At 40.4% G+C, this 21,191-nt stretch overlaps 1 protein-coding gene across 3 annotated transcripts in view; it reads right to left on the reverse strand.

Annotated features, from left to right (window-relative positions):
• The window catches only part of Nfia (nuclear factor I A), a 363,160-nt gene that overhangs the window by 91,225 nt on the left and 250,744 nt on the right, over positions 1 to 21,191 (reverse strand). For all 3 annotated transcript variants that reach the window (XM_048815270.1, XM_048815269.1, XM_048815271.1), the window contains exons 5-6: positions 15,720 to 15,837; positions 9,616 to 9,743 (exon numbers count right to left, since the gene is read on the reverse strand). In XM_048815270.1, coding sequence (XP_048671227.1) covers positions 9,616 to 9,743; positions 15,720 to 15,837 — 246 coding nt within the window. The remainder of the gene's footprint in view (positions 1 to 9,615; positions 9,744 to 15,719; positions 15,838 to 21,191) is intronic.

Below are 21,191 nucleotides of genomic sequence, written 5' to 3' on the forward strand. Positions count from 1 at the left end.
CCTCCCTCCCTCCCTTCTTTCTTTCTTTCGGTACCAGGGATTGAACCCAGGGATGCTTAACCACTGAGCCATATTCACAGCCCTTTTTAAAATTTTATTTAGAGATAGGGTCTCACTGAGTTGCATAGGGCCTCTCTAAATTGCTGAGGCTGGCTTTGAACTTGTGATCCTCCTGTCTCAGCATCCTGAGATACTGGGATTACAGGTATGTGACACTGTACCTGGCCTTCCATCTATCTTTTTATCTTTCATTTCTCTTCTTCCAACTATATTTTCTGCTTATTTTACCCTTTGGTAAACTTGATCTTCATTCAGAATAATTTTGTTTCCTTTAAGTAAATATTTGCTTTAATTCTGCCCAATTCCATCACCCACAAGTCAGAAAACTGTTTTAGGCAGGGAGTGTTTGGGTCCAGGGGTCAGAATGCAGCCTGTTTGCTGGAGGAGGGTGGCACTGTCTTGACCTTCCCAGGGATTTCCTGGCATGGCAGCCTCACACATGCTTCCTATGGGTCAGGAAAGAATAGGCTGACAGGGAGAAGAGGTGGGAACAGGGGCAAGCTCTCGCTGCCCTGAAGCTCCAGCTCTTCTCAACATACGCAGAAGAGGACTGTGGGGAGGTCAGTGGATAAACTGCCAGCTTGATGATGCACCTGGCACTCTACATGTTGCGCCACCATCCTGGAGCTTGTCTGTCCAGCTACCCTCCTGCCTTCACAGGGCTGTAAGCTTTGAGGGCAAGCACCATTTGGCTTATTTTTACATTTCCTCTATCACCTTGCACAGGGCTTGGTGTATAATAGATGCAGCGGTATACAATAGGCTTTCAGTTAAATTTTATAGAATATTAATTCATATAGTACTTTAGAGTTTTCAAAGTATTTACATATGTAATAAATGTATATGTAGGCATAATATTTCTTTAAAGTGTTATGGTTTATTAAGTATAGACTTTACATAGAGTAAAAATACCCCAGATATAATGGCATGCAGAGTACTTTGCACACTGCTGGTATTCAATAAGTGGTAGTTCTTATTTTTACCATCATCTCTTTTCATCTTTTCAAAACTAAGAGTTAGAAGGCAGTGCTGTTTTGTTATCCTCAATGTTTACATATGAGGAAGCAAAAATTCAGACTAATTTGCTAAAAATCCCTGGCTTGCTCATGTAAGATATGAGAATTATATAGATTTTTTTCCCCTTAATTTGTACTCTTTTCTCTTTAGAATAATTCTCTTTTCCTCTTATTATCGCCTCTCCAGCAAGCCCTCAGAGATTATTGTGATTGAAATGAAATTTGCTTTCAAGCTCCTCCCTACCGTAGCTGCCTCCCAGCCGTACCATGAGCCAGCACTTTGCTACCTCAGCCACTGGGCTGCTGCTGAGGATGGGGACAGGAGCAGGGCAGGGGGAAGATTTCACATGTAAACCTAACATCTAAGCTTTATCTCTTTCTTCCTTCCATTCTAGAATATTTACACAGCCCCATTTTCAAACATGAAATTAAAAATTTGGAGATTTGGGTAATTTATTTATTTATACAAGACCAGCTGAAAGGCAGCATTTGTTTTCCTAGGAGCCTCCCCATTTGCAAAACTGTGCATCTGGGTTCTCTGATGCAAGTACAGCTACACTCATTCCCTCAGCAAATGCATGCAGCTCTCTGCTTTCTGAAAGCTTCATCACATTCAAAGGACAAGATAAGACGTATGTGGTTTCTATCTTATTATTTATTTATTTATTCAACAAATATTGATTGAATGGCTACCATGTTGCCAGGTAATGTAATAGGCTTTGGGAATAAAAACAAAAATTTTGTTGATCCTGCTTTTATCAGATATGTGAATAGGACACACACAACATAAAAGCACATGTGTATATGAAAATAGTTCTTTTCTTCTAACAGGTAATGCTTTAGACTCTAATTACAAGAGGCTGTTTTAAGCCCCAGTTCTAGTGTTAAAAAAATAGATTTGATAAAAAAAATACGGCCATTTTTTAAGGGTGGTCAGAGTGCTCATTTTGTAATATAGATTTACTGTTGTAACCCCCTTTTTAGGTGAAATTTCTCTCATAAAGAAGGGTCATTAACAAACAGGTCCCTTGTTACTGAACCAATGCTCCCTGGCACACCAGTCTCTAATGAGCAGGTGCCAATACTAAAGACATAATGGAAAAGAATATTGTCACAGAGAGATGCTTTCCCACTGCTCCATAAATGCAGAAGAAAAGCCAAGTCATTGATCTTATGGCAATGTTCTGTAACAGTGACCATTCCCATTACGGCAGGAGATTGTGGGAGATTTAATCATTTTCCCTAATATATGCTAGCGCAGCACAGTGTCCATGATCAATGTACTACTGCTACCAGGCTGCTGCCTTTTTATTGGCACTGATAATGGGCCTCCTGTGTGTCTCAGCCAGAAGTCCATGTTGGTCAACTTCCTCAACTCTCACAACTGATGGATGACGGTGGCAGTCAAATTCAGACTGGCAGAGTTGTGAATCCAAGGGAACATGATATTTGATTTTTTTTTTTAAATCACAATGAACTAACACAAGTCTGCAAAATTCAGCTGTGATCCTAATGGTTGAGACATTGAACCCTACCTGCAAATGCCCTGGGCTACTGGTTGACCAGATGTTTACCAAATACTCTTCTACAGGTGCCTTTAAGCAATTTTTTAAAAAAAAATGTATTTCTTTACTTAATAATTGTGATAGGAACAGAGGGCATACTATTAAAGTACTTCATTTTGACCTTCAAAAATGAGAACAACTTACTCTTTGGAAAAATTTTTATCTCTGAAAGAAGTTTATCCCTGAACATATTTTTTTAAAAACTTGACTACAACCAGAACTGGGGTTGTAACTCAGTGGTACAGCGCTTGCCTCACATGCGTAAGGCCCTGGGTTTGATCCTCAGCACCACACAAAAATAAGTAAGTAAATAAATAAAAATAAAGATTAAAAAAAAACTAAAACTAAATTTACTATTTATTTATACTTATCAAATTTGACTTTAAAATGTTCATTGAACTGCTGAAATTTCCAACATTTTGGCTAGTGAAACTCTGTTAATAGTTTGATAATCCCAATATAATTATACCAGTATAATTATAAAATAATATAGTCAGACTATGCATATTAATTATAATTTAATACATTAGAATTTTGAATATTTTTGTGCAGGAGAAAATTTAAGTAGCCTCTTACTCCTGCATTGAAACACAGTACTAAATTTCACTCTAAAGTGCTATCATTTCATGTCTTTTTTTAAAAAAACAATAAAAAATTAGCTATACTTCAGACCTGCTGCAACTGACACACATGTTTGTGCCTAATTCAGATGGAGTCTCAAGTCTGGAAGTGGGGCCACCTGGTAACCCAGGAAGCCCGCTGGACCCTTGGGAGAAGCCTTCAATTTCAAGTACATGATGAACCTGAGGAAGGTTCACAGGACAGTCAAGGAGCTACCTTGCAACCAAGGAAGAAATATATATGAAGAAAATTCAAATTTATACATAACAATTAAAAGGCTGGAATATCAAATCTTATGTTCAAGCATGTGAGCATTTCTCAGTTGGGTTACAATCGAAACCCAGTTTAACTGCCATCTTTTTAGGAAACTGTCCCCAACTCTCCAGCCAGATTTAACACTGCTTAACCTTGTCTGCTTCCCACTACTGTCAGCTGGGTGAGCTCTGTATCCCCAGTAATCCTGCTGAGGATGGTTCACATGATCAGAAGATGTTAACTTTACAAAGGACTTTGGCTTTCAATACACCATTTGATTTTCTTAACTTTGTGAAAGAAACGAGGCAAAAACAACATGGGTAATGTTGGCGAGTAATGACTAACACTTGAAGACAGTCAGAGGTTTGCCCTTGGAGATGTGCCCTTGACAGTCATCTTTGTATCCACTTTAGGATGTACACACAGTTGGCACTTACTAAAGATTCAATGACTTGGCTCAATTTGAATTATAATGATTAGGTGACTATCCATTCTTCTTCATGCAGAGGCACTGAAACTGGAGGAATATGAGAGAGATGAGAGAATTTTCTTTCTGATAGTGAGGAATCTGGTTTCACTTGTGTACGATCTTCTCTAATCTGCAGGAAGACAGGTCAGATCTCAATTTTTCTAGAAGAGCTTTAAAGACACTCCCACTCAATCTTGGGAAGAAGGTCAGGAGCATAGTGTTTAATGTTCAGTGGCTTCCAGAGAACCCACCTGGAAGCTACTGTGGGCAGCTTCTGTCAGTACTTTCCATACCCAAGTGTGCAGAAGCATCGCCTACAGCTCTTGTTGAGATTCTGCGGTCCAGATGGGGTCTAAGATTCTGCAATTCTAAGAAACTCCGTGTGGTTCTCAGGTGCAGGTCCTCAGATGACCCTGAGTGACATGGGTCTAAAATATCTTATACAGGTGTTCTTTACATGTATGTAAGAGAAAATGTGAGCAGTTCCTTGAAAATCTTTGACATAAGTAAATCAGAGAGGTGGTCTAAACTACAAAAAAAGAGTTCCACACAAAGTTTACTCTTAAGATTCTTGACATAGGGGGCTGGGGTTGTGGCTCAAAGGTAGAGTGCTCGCCTAGTACACATGAGGCACTGGGTTCGATCCTCAGCACCACATAAAAATAAAATAAAGATATGTATTCAACTATAACTAAAAAATAAATATTTTTTAAAAAAGATTCCTGACATAGTTCATCATAAAAATTATCATTAAAATTATCCTAAAAACAGTTATATTTTTACTGACAAATAATTATACATATTTATGAAATAAAGTCACACACACATTGTGTAATGCCCAAATTACGGTATTTAGCATATCTATTATAGTTATAATTTCTTTGTGGTAAGAACATTCAAAATCCTCCCTTATAGTTATTTTGAAATGCACAATATAATATTTTTAACTCCTGTCACTCTTCTGTGCAATAGCACATATTTCTTTTCTCTAACTTGATTTTGTACCCTCTGGCCAATCTCTCCTCCATGCCGCCCTCCCCCTATTCTTCCCAGTCACTAGTAACTATTATTCTATGTTGTAATAACTTATTATTATTTAAAAAAAGAGTCTGATTCATTTAAGGGAACACCCTTTAAGGCAATACAGTAATACAGTAACACAGTTTGAAATACTACTACAGGTCAACAGGTCCTTGACTAAGCCTGAGACATCATTGTACTTTCTACTTGCTAATAACTGGCTTCAAATGAAAGCCTGCAGATCAAAAATATAGTAAATATTGACTCAGAAAGGATTACTGGTAGCAAATTCTGCTTTTAAGTTTATTAAGAGCACCCCAAATTCTCTGCCTTATGACTTCATTCATTCAATCAATTAGTATTTGTTGAAAACCTATTATGTGTTACATACTGTTATGGATAGTAGGGATACAGTAGAGGAAAAGACAGACTAAGTGCTACTCTTATAAATCATATATTCTAAACAATATTAGACAACAACAGTAGAGAGAGGTATGAGGAAAGGAAAGCAGTATATGGATTATGAGATGAGGGAGGGAGAATCAGTAGATATTTTAAATTGCTAAGAGCCTCCATGTTGAGGCATTATTTGAACAAAAACTTGAATGCCAATAAACATTTGATATCATAGGTGAAAATGGTAGATATTTCACTTTGTTAACAGTTGCTTATTCATAGTGTTCTATGTGCATTCAGTAGTCCATATCCCTTCCCGGGCTTGTATGATAAGGTTTGGGATAAGAAAAATGGGGAAAATTGAGGATTTGCAGGTCTTTTTGATAAGTTATTTATTGTTTGCTTTTTTAAAAAAAATATGTTTTTAACTTAAGTACAAGTCCAGGACAGGAGACTTTAACATGCAAGCATAAACATTTATGGTAAATGAGATTATTGAGTATAGAAGACGAAATTATACACTTGAGGTCAGATTTGGTTTGAAATATGGCTTTTGGATCCACAGGTTGACATCTGTGTGGGTATGGGCAAGACACTTAACCTTTCATGATTCATAGTTTTCATCTACAGAGTGGCAGAATCATTAAGTCTTGCATATTTTAAAGGAGGTTACTGAAAGGAAAACTGGTACACAGTAGGTACTCAATTATCACTAGATTTTTACCATATATATGAAAGCATCACACATGGTGTCTGACTTAATACAGGCTCCTGCTTATTGGCTTCCTTCCTATTTACTTGCATTATCAGTTTCTTAGCAAGTTTTCATTTGTACAGATAAACAAGAGTTGATGGTATATGCATTTTTGCTTGATAGAATTTCATAGGACTCATTTCATCAGTGCATGATTAGCTTCAAAGCTTTCGAATATAACCCAGCTTGGAGATAACTGGGAAATGAAACTAAGTGGAGGGAACAAACGCAGCATTGTAAGAGAAGCAAAAGTCAGCCCGAGGTTGTCTGATGTTTTCAAACTAACATCATCTTTAATCTCCTGTGCCCTTCTTCCCAGATAATAAGAGCTGTGCACTAAAAGTGCTGAGATAAACTAATGGGGAACAGGATACTACAACAGACGTTTGAAAGAGCCCATGTAATTTACTGCATGTCTGGTTTGTTTTACTTTCCAAAGTCTTCCTGTTACTCAAGGAAAAGTATCTCCTCTGGCAACCTTCGGCCCTCTGTTGGCCCAGGAGTCCTGGAAAGGTGGTGGAGGGCAGGTACCCAGATGCAGAACTTTGAGGGGTGTGAGCACAGGCTGTGCTTCCTGTGTTGCATCTGAAGTATGGACAAAGTTTCCTTCGTACTTGAGAGAATTATCCCAAAGTAGGCAAACCAAGAGGCTGCCAGTGCATTCACATATACATAATTCTCAACATATTTCTGAATGTAATTTACATGAGTGAACCACTAAAAGCCTCCTACTCAATTAACTGTACCCCTGGGGGAAAGCTATGCAGGCCCAGATCAGTGTGGGAACAACATAAAGGTGTTCTCTGTGCCAAAAAGGGGATTGGGCTTGATGGAAAATCCCCCAAAAAGGACCATCTGGCAGCATAAATTATCCATTTAAAATGGCTGGTGTGAGTTAATGACACCAAAGTCACCATGAACATGTGCAACATCCTTCAGTTGAGTTTTAATGTCCCCTCAGGCCCTGTTTCAATTATGACTTTCTATGCTAAATATGGCCAAATGTAAATTTATCCATGTCCCCCCCCCCAGCCCCCACAAACATATACCATGAATTGCATTTTTCTTTAATGAAATGAAGACATACAATGGACAGTCAGCCCAGGAATATAATTGGGGGGCAGGGTGGCGGGGGGGGGGCTGGTTCTAGAAGAAGAACAAGAAAGAGGAGGAAGAGGAGGAAGAAGAGGGGAATGGAATACATAATTATATTCCACTTTAAGAGGATTCTGTCATTAAACTTGAGTTAATGACTACAAAATATATAGGTATTGAGATTAAAATGTATGATCTTATTTTTGAATCATAATGTGCAGATAGAAATAGGAATTATTCTAAATAAAAGAGTCACTGGGTCAAAGTACTCTCCAGTGAACCAACCCTCATAGCCTTGAACCCACCCACCCATAGCAGTCTGGGAAGGGGCAGAGAGAACAGCCCCAGGTGAGGAGCTATGAGCACATCAACACATAATGTGGCATCAGTGGGCACGAAGTGCACGGGTACAACACTCAACCACAAATGGACAAACCTATATATTTGATTCTGATTTTCACTGAAGCAGGTAAATTGGCTAGGACTAATTAGCCTTTTAAAAAGGGTTCAAAGAAGTTTTACATCTTTTAATTTTTTAATAGCACATAAACTTTTCATTGGCGCTGTGCTGAGGTCATGCTGACGATGCAGGTAATGGCAACGAGCCGTCAGCGTTTTGTCCTCATTTAGGCTGGCTTTATTTCTTAGTCACTTTAGGCAACTGACGTGACTGGAAGTGCAGAGAAAAGCGGAGGTGTGACCTTCATAGACGAACCACCACACTGCGAGCGCTGTGCTGGTACTAATTAGAGAAAGAAGGCACAGGAGGCTAACATCATATCCCTGCATGTCCTGAATCACTGGGTAGTGGTCTGTTCGTGTGCCTGTTTCCTACCCTTGATCACAAAGTCCCTGAAAGCAGGAGCCACAGCCTCCCCGTGTATCCTGGAGTTCCCAGAACCTGGCATGATGCATCGTACAGGAAGATCCCGGGGAACATTGCTGAACGAGGGAATGTGCTCAGTGGGAGGGTTATATGGGAAGCGAGGCAGAGAGAAATGTGGGCAGTTTCATAAAGGCAGCAAGATAAAAGGCCCTGAGCAGTAGGGCCTGAGGTTCTTAAATTTGTTTTTAATTATGCACAAAAACTAACTTGTGGAAGGAAGGATGCACTCCTCTGAATGTTAAAACTTGTGCAGATGACTGTAACTACTACCACAATCACAGTGCAGAAGAGCTCCATCATCCCCCAAATCTCCCTTCTGGTACTCCTTTATAGTCAGACCCTCTGAGGGTTGTCTTTTGAAAGAATGTTGGGGAGGAGAGGAGAGAAGTAGGATTTGAAGATGAAGGGGTTAGTTCAAAGGATTTTCTTGGTGCTTGTCTGCTCTTGCAGGGAATTGCTCTAAGACGGGAGTGAGGAAGGATGGTCAGAGAAGTTTTTTCCATACTTACTTTGCACTGGGTATAATTCTTGGATGGATTATGCATATTACCTTACCTAATCCTCAAGAGCACTGAAACAGCTATTATTACTGTCAGTTTATACAAATGGGGACACAGGCTCAGAAAGGTTAGGTTAGTTGCCCACAATCACATAGCCAGCAGGAGCTAAGTCAGGATTACACTCTAGCTGATTCTAAATCCCTGAGTCTCTCCTGCATACCCATTTGACTTGTCCTGGTGGCTTGAAAGGCACTGGAGAAAATCTCTCCTCACTCACATTAAGGTCAGACATTGATTAAGGTTTCAAAAAGCTTATGCTGTTAGAATCATTCACATTACTCTCAAGACTCCAGAGCCAAGACTAGACAACCCCAGGAGGCTGAACCAGCAGTCATCTGCCTCGGTTAGTACAGATGGACATAAAGATAGCTGTTGCATTAACAAAATGTTCACAATGATATCCAGTAATAGAAAAAAAACATAACAAAGTACCCTTATTTTAGAACTCCAAATGTAACCGGCAGCACGAAAAACTCAATCCTCTCCTCCCTAGTGTTCTCAACCTGATTGAAAAGTAGATAGGCTTTCATCATGATTACTAAAAAAATAAATTTAAAAAATTAACCAAGAGGTATGTAAGTATAAAACAAAATCACTGTATTCCCAGCTTCTTGGGAGAAGGAGGCAGGAGGACTCCTTTGAGCCCAGGAGTTTTAATGCCTTCTCAAAATAAATGGACAACAACCACCACCTCCTAAAAAATACAAAAACAAAAGCCAATGGAATGCTGGATCATAGTGTGGCTGAAGATGTGCGCATAGAAAAGCACGCACCATTCCCACATCAGTGGAGCTACTGCTGATCCGGTGCCCTGGATCATGATGCAAGCACATGCTCACATTGTATAAGTATACCACCCAGCATCTTCTCTTCTCTCTCACACCCAGCACGGGAAACCCTGCCTCCCCACCTGCTTACCTGGCTCCACTTCATGCCACCCACTGGACTGGCTGCCGCTGCCTGGGGAGCGTCCTTGGCCTGTGTAGAACGGCTCCTCACCAGGACTGTCCATTTCATCCTCCACAGACTTCAGGCGCTTCGTGGAGCTGAAAGAACAAACACATGCGTGATTACAAGCAATCCAAACCACCTTTCTTTTGGACATGACCTCTCAGGTTGAAAGAAGGCCAAGGGAGGAAGCAATTAGGCAAGTGTGCATAGTTCTAGAACTCTCTTTAGGCTCTTGTTTAGTTGGGTGAGTCACTGGAGGTGGAACAAAGTCTGGGGTCTGTGTCGTTCCAAGTATCTGCATTCGTTTTTTATTGTTCCTCAAGTTGCGGCTGCCCATCCTGTGCCTTTGTGCTTTGAGGAACTGGTGGCTGGCTCCAGCTCCTGCCTCCACCTGGAAGCAGTAAACCCACATGTTTCCTATCTCCACGGGTGGTGGCTGGGGTTGGCCATCTGCAGTGTACCTAGACATTGATTCAGTCCCTGCTGGATCCCCAGAAAGGATTTTTTAAAAAATCAGGGCTCATAATCCTTTTGAAAAAGCTTGGACTACTTTTCTTTTTTTTTTTTTTTGCACATTTTCTCATCTTCAACTTGGATTTGTTCATTCAAACAGTATTTACTGCACAGCTAAGTAGCCCAGGTATTGATCCAGACACTAGAGCAAAAACAGTGAACTGCAAAGATAAAACAGGAGGAAGGACTGTACTATCTCATGAGAATGAAGGACATGGACAGTACCCTGGTGACTTTTATGCCATTCCAGTACCCAGTGATTACTAAAATGAAATTTTATTCCATCAGGGTAAAGACTTCTGTTTTTTGGAGAAGTATGACTGAGGAATTTCCAGAATGCATCTCATTTTCTCCATTTGAAGGGCTGGATTTTTTCTCCCAGGGTAAAGCTTCAGGAGTGAAAAAGTAGTGACACATAACCTGCTTCTGTTCTTGTTCCAGCTGCCTCAGCAGAGGGGGCCACCAGCACAACGATCTTATACCTGGTGGGAGAGCTCACTGGGGAACCACCTCCTCACATGTCAGGGTACAGAGTTGTTCATGGGCTTCATTCACCGTTCACTCACTGTGTGCCTCCTATGTGCCAGGTGCTGTGCTAAGTTCTGGGATACAGGGAGGAGGTGGACGGGCACCTGCCTCCATGAACAGAGACAGAGCAGCAAACAAAACTGCTCAAAGAGATATTATGAGGGTCCACATATAGAAATGGGGGTCATACTGTGGAGGAAGGAAACACTGAGACTCCTGGAGGCCACCGAAGGCCTTCCAGAGCAGATGGCTCCTGAGCTGTCTCTGAGTGTTGAGAGACCAGGAAGAAGAGGAAAGTTCAGGGACAGGCCATTACATGGCTGAAGCACCACTGGAGCAGCCTGATGGTTCTGGAATACTGACAGCATCCCACACCCATTTGCATACTGCCATTTTCTCAAGCCCCATAAGTTTCCTTTAATCTTGACATCCCTTAACATCCCTCCTTTGCCTCACGACACCCTCACGATCCAGAAACTTAAGGGTAAACATCTGGCCCCTCAAGGGCCCTCCTGGACCTGGCCCATACCCATTCTCTTTTGTGCCCAGGTCATACAGGTGACCAGATGCTTCAAAGATATTCCCCAGGAGGGAGATGTGTGCCAGGCAGAAGCAGCAGCACACCCAGCGTGTCACAGTCAGAACTTCCAGCTGCTTGAAAGGCAGCGGCTGAAGGAGGGGCACAAGGGAGTAAAGGGTGGAGGTTACAGAAGGTATGGTGGGTCTGGACTTCATCCGATAGCAATGGATTGTCCCTGAAGCCCTGTAGGCAGGGAGTGATACTGGAGTCATATCTTATAAAAGTGACTGATAATTGTGCAGAAAATGGACTTAGAAAGGAAAAGAAGGGCATACAGTCTAGGGTCATAAAGACAGTTAGGAAGTTTTGCAAAAAAGTCTGAATTTGAAAATGTGGAGGGCCCCATGTAGGCAAGAAATTCTACTTATTAATGTTGGCATTCCTGCATTCTAAGCTGTTAAGTTCTATTCTCATGAAAGCTAGACCACAGAAACAATACATGCTAACTTAGTAACCAAAGGAAAGGCCTTTAATAGCTCATTCAGTGTTCTCTGTTTAGCTTTACTTGAAGCTCAGTGAAAAATAGCCACTTGAAGAACTTTTCTATATTTCATGTAACTATATCTAATAGAAATTCTTTATGAGAAGGTACACTCAAAAAAGCCCCTTCCAATCCTGAAAAAAACAGAAAAATCTGGTCTTTCCAAATGAATTTCTATTGTTTTCTTTCACTAGAAAATACAAATTACATAACATGTTGCTTCCCCTTCTTGTCTTGACAACCAGGAAACTCAGGGCCAGATTTAAGGGAAAATTTTTTGGTTGAGGGTCCTGATATAATAATCTCACCTATCTTTCCAGACAGGTTGTGGCTTACCTTTCTATATGTAATATTACCTGTTGGATTTGGGTTAGGGCTTTAGCTCAGTGGCTAAGCACTTGCTTAGCAAGTGTGAGGCACTGGGTTCAACTCTCAGCACCACATATAAATAAAATAAAAGTCCATCAACAACTAAAAAACATATTTTTAAAAATTACCTTTTGATTTTGACATTGAAAGCCATTTGAAATTGTTTTGAAAGGAGAAAGAAAAACTTCCTTATGCATCCTGACAAATAAAAAGACATGATCTGTATGTTCCAATGGGATTGTGAGATCTGCAGGGAAACTGATTATCTTTTTATTAATATTATTTTTAAATCTCTAGTGCCCACCACAGCATCTGGTTAGCAGCAGATGCTCCAAAATTGCTGCCTTGGGCTAGTTGCTTAGAAACTGGCCATATGAATACACATGACAAGGATCCAAGTATCATGACTCAATGGTATCAGTCCCAAAAGGCCAATTTCATTGTTCATCATTCTCCTGTTATTAATATTTTTCAGAGTTTGTAAAGCTTTTCACTTCCTTGACATGCTCTAATTTCATACCCATGCAGGTATGAAATCCTCAAGGTAGAAGATGCTGCAGTTATCTGACACCTTAGTTTGAAAGCTAGGACTTTCAGGAGCTGATACAAGATAAACATCTGGAGAGTAGATATATGGAAAGGAGGTGAGAAAAGATCTGAGACTGAAGAAAGGAAGCAATACCCGACAGGGCAGGTGGGGGATTTCCAATGCAAAGTTTATGGATTTCACACATTTGATAGTTTATCTCAATGAAGCTCTTTAAAATTATATATATTTTTTATCCTGGTTTTAAAACTATCTTTTCTATGATTTTGGAGATGTCTCCCTGAAGCAATGCAAAAGCTACAGAAAATACCCATCAATGTCCTTTACTTATTTATTTTTAGTTTTAGAAATAAATTTGTCCTTGATTTTGTTTTTTTTGCTCTTTCCTTTCTAACTCACTGATTTTATCCTCCCAAAAACATCTGAGGAGAACGGAAAAGTACCAGTAAGTTCTGTTCATATAAGGGAGAATGATGTTCCCCAAAGGAGGGGTCACCTCTCTTCTAATGTGCGAAATTTGTTCCTGTGTTCCTAGAAATTCAACCTAAACATTAAGGGGAGAGTAATACTTGAATTCCTAATACTTCCTGAATTCTCGCTAAAAGGGAGGCCTTACTTTATATTCATTCTATGATAAAATGCCTGTTTCCTGAGTGTCCACAGTACCCTGAGAACTGAACATTTCCATTCTCTAGGCAGTTTCTACCACCAACTAGGCTGTGAAACTCCTGGGAGTAGCCTCTGTACCCAGAGTGTTGAGGACAATACCCTTGGGGCTTACTAGTGAATTGGGAGAGTTAGATACTGCTCTTTGTGAACTTAAGAGTCCAGATCCGGAGCAAGACAGTACATACCTCAAAGATAGCAGCAGTAATTCAAGATAGCAAATGCTAAGCATCAGAGAATGGTGCAGATGCCAGGCACTTCTTTTTTAGGATTTGGATATGTCCATCTGTTCAAGTGTCAGCCCCATTCCCAATGGTATTCAGTGTGAAAAGGCCAGTTCCGTAAGTTCCAACGGAACCCCAGTTTTAATGTAAACCGTGCCATCACTGTGACCTTGGGCAAGTTATTTAACTTCTCTGAGCTTTGTGCTGCTCCACTGTTTAAGTGTGATACTGTCTATGTTGTAAACCAATGATGAAGATTAAACCAGATCAGGTATGGAAGGCACCTAATACTGTGCCTGTGGCAGACCAATTAATATTGGCACAGCTTGGACAAACATTGATTGATCGATGAACTTTTCTATATAGAAATCTGGGATAGTCTTCTGGGCACATTTTCTAAACTATACACAGATAATTCTGCGGAGTCTATGTATTCAAAGAATTTTTCTAAAAAAATCATCCTAGGAAGAGCCTAATGAGAGTAAAACAAACATATTACTGAGTTATTAACTACTGATGGGGTTTATAATTAGCTCCTTATCATGGTTAGTTATTTGCAGAATACGAGAATGACACTAGCTTTTTAAATGACATTAATAACCAGCTTTCCACCCAGAGAGTCACAGCAAAAGATAATAAAACATAGCTGGAGAAGTGTGCGGATGGATGCGAGGTGAGGAACACTGGGAGGTACATGGGACATGTGCAGCACACATATGAAAAACAAACAGCCCATAAACTTTTAAATTAATCACTGCCCACAAGTATTTGCAAAGCTTTTTCATGTTGACTGAGAGCAGTTACACACAATGTCTCTTCCCTCAGCAAACATTCAAAATCCTCAAAGTGTATTAATACTCAAATGTACTCACGATCTCTTTCTTCTATTATAAATGCACTTTGGATTTGAGAATGATTTTTTCCTAAGGAGCTGATACTACAGTGAATTAAGGGGAACATTTAAACAACATCAAAGACGCTGCTGGGATCTGGTTCTATTTAGCAAATAACTGTTTCTTTAACTGCCTTCACGGTATTAGAAATGGCTAAGTTGACTTTTTTAAATTAACAAGGTTTAAAATGCTGTATATAAAGGCAAAATAAGAATATTTACCAGGGAAAATTTCTATAATCTGGGCATTGTTTTAAATCATAAAACTCTGGTCTTGCTTTAGGAAAACTATACCTTTGACAAACATTTTTCTGCAAAATACACAGACACAAAAGATTGTTCTGCACCGTTCTTTCCTTGTCACAGTCCAGTGCTAAAGCCAATTTGTAAAAGAATATTGTGGGTTTAATGCCTAATCCCTTCTCCTCTGGTACAGGTTATCTAGAGACAACAGGATCTGCAAAATGCTGCATTTGGCTTTTGGCTTTGTGACCCAACTTAAGGAGCTCAATAACCCTGCAACTGGGATCAGGCTGTGCTCTTCTGCTTCTCCTTTTTAAGGTCTCCTGGAGCATCAGAGTCTGTGGCCTGGCCCCATCCTGCTGCCTAACTGCATTTGCTTTTATTACCTCACACCAGGATATCAAATAGGTTTCTCTTAGGGCAACCCCAATGGACTGGATTTGAGACCTTTGGAGGCTCAGTAGGAACAGAACAGAGACTGAGCTGTACTATCTGCTGTGGGAAAGGGGACTAGGTCTGTGTCACCAGAGTCCACTTCCTCACAATAAGCCAAAGCCCACGCCCTCCTCTTCCCTGGTCAAGTGTGCCCTTCCTTTCCAGGGAAAATGCTTACGTTCATTACCCGCCCTCCCTCCGTGTCTTCCTCGTGTTCTCACACGACCCAGAATTCCATCCCTTTCTTCTCCTTTCTCACCAACCCTAACCAACATTCAGAGCTCAGCACAAGTCATGCCTTTTGGGCAAAGCCTTTTAAAACTCTTTTAGCCCATGACACAAAGTTAGCTCACTGTTTTCAACTGTCTGGTAGATATGCAGGTATGTACACATGTAAATATTTATATATTTTTTTTCTGCTTCACATGTGTTTGCCTTGCCTCCCCAATGAGACTGACAGCTTGTTGGAGCTGAACCCACTTCTTTGGTATTGTCTATTATTATTGGCACATTGCTAAGTGCCAAGCAGGCCCAGAATTAAATTCAAAGTGTGCAACTATGTGGCATAACCTCTTTAAGAGCCACAGAATTACCTCGTAGAGGATGTGCTGGGTAAAGACCTCCTCATTGCTCCTGGACTCATGCTGTAGTACGAAGAGCTTTCCAAATCTGAGAGAGAAAAATTGGGGCCAGTTCCTGCAGCTATTGGTGCTAGAATGAAAAAAAAAAAAGACAAAAAAACAAAAAAGAAGAAACATCAGTTAAGTTCTGTGAAAAGAAGATCAATGAAAGTCTATTTAACTGTTTCATTTAGCACCTTTCCTTTTTGCATTTATCTCGGAAGCTTATCCAAAATAATAAGTAATCAACCCTGACTTCAAAGGAATGTTGACAATAAAAATAGTGTACACCAGAAAGGCATGTTTTTTCCTATCGTACCTTTCATCTTTTCTCTTTTTGTAATAGTCAACTGTCACCAGTGTTATTACATTCCTGGACGCTTTAAACAAAAATGCTTCTCTGTGTTTTGGTCTTAAACTTTTCTTGAATGAATGAAAACAACATTCCCTATGCTTTTCTAACTTTGATCCTGACAATTTTTCCTCATCTGTATTTTGGAATTCTGCTCTGAACTATGGTGAGAGCAAATTTCTCTCTAGGCCACCCATGCCCAATGTCTTACGAGGTAAAATGTGCAACTCTTCCTTACTATGGATCACCTCAGCACCCCACCTACCTCCTCACACTCATGTTTGTCCTCCCTGGTAACTTATTGCCCACACCACAGTTTTTGTAACTAAAGCTTTACTGATCACTAGCATACTGTCATTTATGTATCATCTGTGATTGCTGTGTCACTGTAACATCAGAGGACATAGTTACAACAGAGACCATGTGACCCACAAAGCCAAAAATATTTATTATCTCGCCTCTTATAGAAGAATTGGCCAAGCTCTGGTTCAATTTTGATAATATGTGGTTTTCAAGCTGATCCTCACTGAGATGTGGTCCTCTGTATTTGTAAAAATGTCCTTTAGATACCTTGTAAAACATTTAGTGAATAAATAACATCTACCAATCCTATAAAACAACTTACTGTGAAATTATCATGAGACTACCTTAGTGCAAGTAATCTCTTTTTTCAAAAGATTATGCAAAAGCAGGAAAACAGACCCATATATTATTGTACATTGCACAGAGTTAATCCCTTATATGTAGAAATATAAATAAGTATAGGATAATATCCATCAGAAGAAAGAATAATTAAGGACATCGTGAACCGGGGATTTTCATAACCGAGGGCCTGTGCTGGATGAGGAGGGTAGTTGTGTGAACAATATGGTCCCTCCATAAACAGCTCTAGAGGGAAAGTCTGGCGGATTAGTTTAACGACAATCTGAAGTCCTCTGACAGTTTCTCCTAAAGTGATATAGCTGCAAAGAAGAGGGTGCCTAACCCAGCTTGGGACTAAGAGGTTCAAGTGAGTAAAAAGGCCTCGAAAAATATGATGCTTGAGAGCAATGCTGATAAGAGGAGGAGGCTTTATGCAACTGGGAAAAAAAGAGGATTTCTCAGTAGAAGAAACAGCATGAAGTGGGAGAACACAAACTGTTTACTGGATTTCTGAGGGCCCCATGTGATCCAGCATGTAAGGCATGGAGGGGAGGGTGTGGCTGAGACTGGCTCATGAGGGCTCTGGCAGACTTCTTTAGGTAGTGTGGATTTGAATCCAGCACATTCCCAGGTTTGTAAGCTATCGAGCATTTACCCTCCCCACTGTGAGTAGAACTGCTGGGTAATGTTGTCAAGCACCTGACATAATCCCTGACACCAGGAGGCAGCAAGTAAGAACTGGTCAAATGGACTTGCAGCTGCCTGAGTTTTACCCACTGACCAGAGGTAATGGGTGGGAATGCTACCACCAAGTTTGCACTGATGGTCTTAAAGTACCACTCTGTCGGAGAGATGGAGGGTGGCTGAAGAATAGACTTGGTAAAAACAAAGAGGCCAGGTAAGATGGGGACAGGGTCTCAAGACAAAGGGGGAAAAGGAGCCTGATGTATGTTACTCAGAAATTAGAACCAAGAGAAGGTGCTGATTGTTGACCGTGTTGTAATAATGGGATTATTCCCGGGATCACTGCTCAGGAAACCGGATGAAGTGTGGTGCTGTAAGGAAACTGTGGAATCAGACGGTATGAGAGCACTTATTTCTAAGAATAAACACTGTGTGGTTTGATAATAGCAATAACCAAGCCTTAGTCACAACTGTCATTACATAAGAACAGTCAGTGCGAAGAAGTGGAAAACCCTGAAATCCACATATGCTTTTTGATATTCGAACCCACCTCAGTGACAGGCTCTTAGGGAGGGAGGGCTTTCGTGCAAAATCAAATGACAATAAGTGTAAACAAAGTTCTAATTAATAATGTCACTCCATAATTGTCTTTGTATATTAAATTCATTTTAATAAATTCCTATTCTAGCTCATGGTATTTTATGTTTGTTTTGTGACTGCCCTGAGCCTCCTAGAACCCAGAGAGTCACACCTTTCCTTAACTAACAAAGAGTCAGGGACAAAGCCCCTCAGTGACAAAGTCCTGTACTTAGATTTTCACAAATTTCAGAGTGGAGCTGAGGCTTCATCTGGGTGGAGAAGCTGCTTCATTCCCAAGTGTGGAGGGAATAGCAAGATCTTCTACAACCTGGCTCTTGGAAGGAGAAAGAAAGAGTGAGATGTGAGAGAGAAGGTCTGACATGGACTAAGGGGAGAAATTTGAAGCCCTCTACCTAGTGGTGAACATCAGCAGCACTTCTATTGAACTCTTTACCTACCCTAGAAAAGGTTCTTTTCTTTCAATTACCTTTTAAACATGTGAATAGGTGAAGGAACAAAAATGCAATGTAAATATGGTAGGCCCATCTCAGACAGATGAAAAAACCCAGTATGCCCACATAAGTGCTCCTTAGCTTTTCCCTGTCTTTACTTCCTGTGAGCCACTTAGTGCACTGTAATGGTAATGCAGGAAATGGCACTAGGTGGCCCAGCAGCGTGGTGCTACTGCCCAAACGGCCTACTGGGTTGCTGGCAGGTTACTGAGAGCTTGGCAAACTGGTTTATGCATGTCTTGAATTTTAAAACATCACTAAGTTTCTGAAATGAGAATGAGTTTCACAACCTGGGTTAAGTAACCCCACCAATTCACAGACACAACTTTGCCTTCTTCAAGGGTCTACACAAGGGAACATAGCCCTGCTGCTGCCTTTGTGTAGATGTCATGTGGAAGGTCAGCCCACTGGGATGGATTTTGACTCAGTGACACCGTTCCACCAAAGAGAAGACTCACACCTGAGGGTAGGAGTCCCTGTCAGAGTGTCCCTGCACTGGGCTTGGCATTCTCAGTGTCTCCAACCTGGAAATAGGAGAAAGAGCCTCTGATGGGTCACGCATTCCAGAGGTAGCTGCAGGCAGGCTTCTCTGAGTACCTGTAAGGCCACATTTTGATGGGCACTTTATTTACTACTAAATTGAATCCTCAAAACAACCTTCTCAGGAAAGTACATTTTCTAAATCAAGAGAACTAAGCCTCAGACTGAGGTTAAATAACTTGCCCTCTGTTACAGAAAAGCAAAAGGGAGTCCATGTTATAATTTAAGGATGTCTGCCCAGGGTCTTTCCTACTGCACCACACTGACTCTTCTATATAAAAACTATCTTCAACTTAAGATAATAAAAAAGGCCTATGGTGTCTCAGTCCCTGAAATGTTTACGACTAGGTGGAACACTGAAGTAATACCTGAATATCTAACACAACGTTGAACATGCTACATCTCACAGGAGAAATGCAAAGAATGTGTTGGGAAAATTCAGAGGAATCACTGATCCCACTGGCTTGTGAGATCAGAAACCGGTTGACGCTGGGAAGATTGGGCACTTATCCAAAGCCTTTGAAGGTGTGCAGATTTAGAGACAGACAGGAGATAGGAGAGGCTTTCTAGGTAAAATGATGAAGCATAAGTTTGGAGATAGGAAGTAGAGTGCATGATCTGTGGAATCCATGACAGTTTCTGAGCAGGTAAATGGTAATGGTTGAATGTGAGGAGCAGTAGCAACAGTATACAGAAGGCATGAAAAAGGCTAAAGGTTCTAGAAAAAGGGAATATTGATGCAGGCATCGTGGTGAGAGGGAAGGGAGGCCTAATCTATGCTGTCCAGAAAGACAATAGACTCTTTTTACGATAGCTATCTGATACTACCTCCAGATAGTCAGCAGGCCTAAAAGACTTGTTCCTAACTGTACACTCTGAAAGGACATAAATAAATGATTGTATTGTTTTAACAAATATATCAATAAGATGCATGTAAAACAGTGCACTTCTTAGCTCACAGTGGTATTTTATCCTCTTTTTGCAAAATTAGGGCACTCATAAAATTTGTGAAGAGTTAAATGACTTGTCCAGTGTCAGTTAATTTCTGGCTGCCCAGGATATCACATTAGACTTCTGTGGCTAACAACTAACTACCTTCTGTTGGTTACAGAGATTATGTGGACTCTGCCAATTGAACATGGGGACAGTAAGGAAGGACTGGACTGACCGCAAAAGTTTCATCCTGTTCTCCCATACATTGTGAAATCTGATTTTGCTGCATTGGCACTTGGTGATAGGCTTTATCATTTTTAAAACTCTCAGATGTAATATTTTCTTCCTAACTAGAGTGGTTTGCATTTTGAAGGCTCTAAAGATAGACATCATGTAGGATTAAAACAAAGTGCTAGTCTGGTACTGTGAGAGATTGTGTACAGTCCCATGCTTGCCAGTAATCCCCTGCATAATTTGGTTAAGTCATTGAAACTCTTGGGTCTCATAATTCTAACAGTAATTATGATAAACATGAAAAAATACCATTGTCACCATCACCCACCACTGTTACCATCATCACCATGGCAAATTATTAAATACCAGTTATAGGCCAGATGCTAGACTAAGATTTTGAGTATATCAACCCATTTAATCTTTCCACCACCACTAGGAAGGAACTGGGGCAAAAAGAGGCTAAACAACTTTCCCAGGTCATGAGGTCAGAGGCCATACCACATGACCTTTAATTTTGTAGATCCTGGAGCTGCTTTTGTGTTCCTAAACAGCTCACTGCAGTTTTGTGTACACAGTTGATGATCAATAAATATGCTTTGAATTAAGGAAAGTAAATAGTTATTCTCCTCTTTTACCCCCCTAAACCTTAAACCATGAAAAAAATGATACTCAGAGTTCTACAAATGGGTATAAGGAGTGAGGATGAGCTCCACATTTCTTAAGCATTATTGCAATGATTCTGGCCTGAAGTTCCACCAAGGAGTTTTTCTTAAAAGGTTAACTTTTGGAAATTGTATCTTTAGATGTTATTTCTAGTCATGCATCCCCCTCCTGTTGTCAATAGAACATTCTGTGTCATTTCTTAATAAATGGTTTGCTATTAAGGAATCATTATAGTAATGTGGGCTATTGGAAGAGAGGGGTTACTTTAGTAGCCAACCCTCTTAATGACCTGCTCCTCTGTACACA

Source organism: Marmota marmota, unplaced genomic scaffold (genome assembly GCF_001458135.2).
Source record: "Marmota marmota marmota unplaced genomic scaffold, marMar, whole genome shotgun sequence".
Taxonomy (NCBI): domain Eukaryota; kingdom Metazoa; phylum Chordata; class Mammalia; order Rodentia; family Sciuridae; genus Marmota; species Marmota marmota.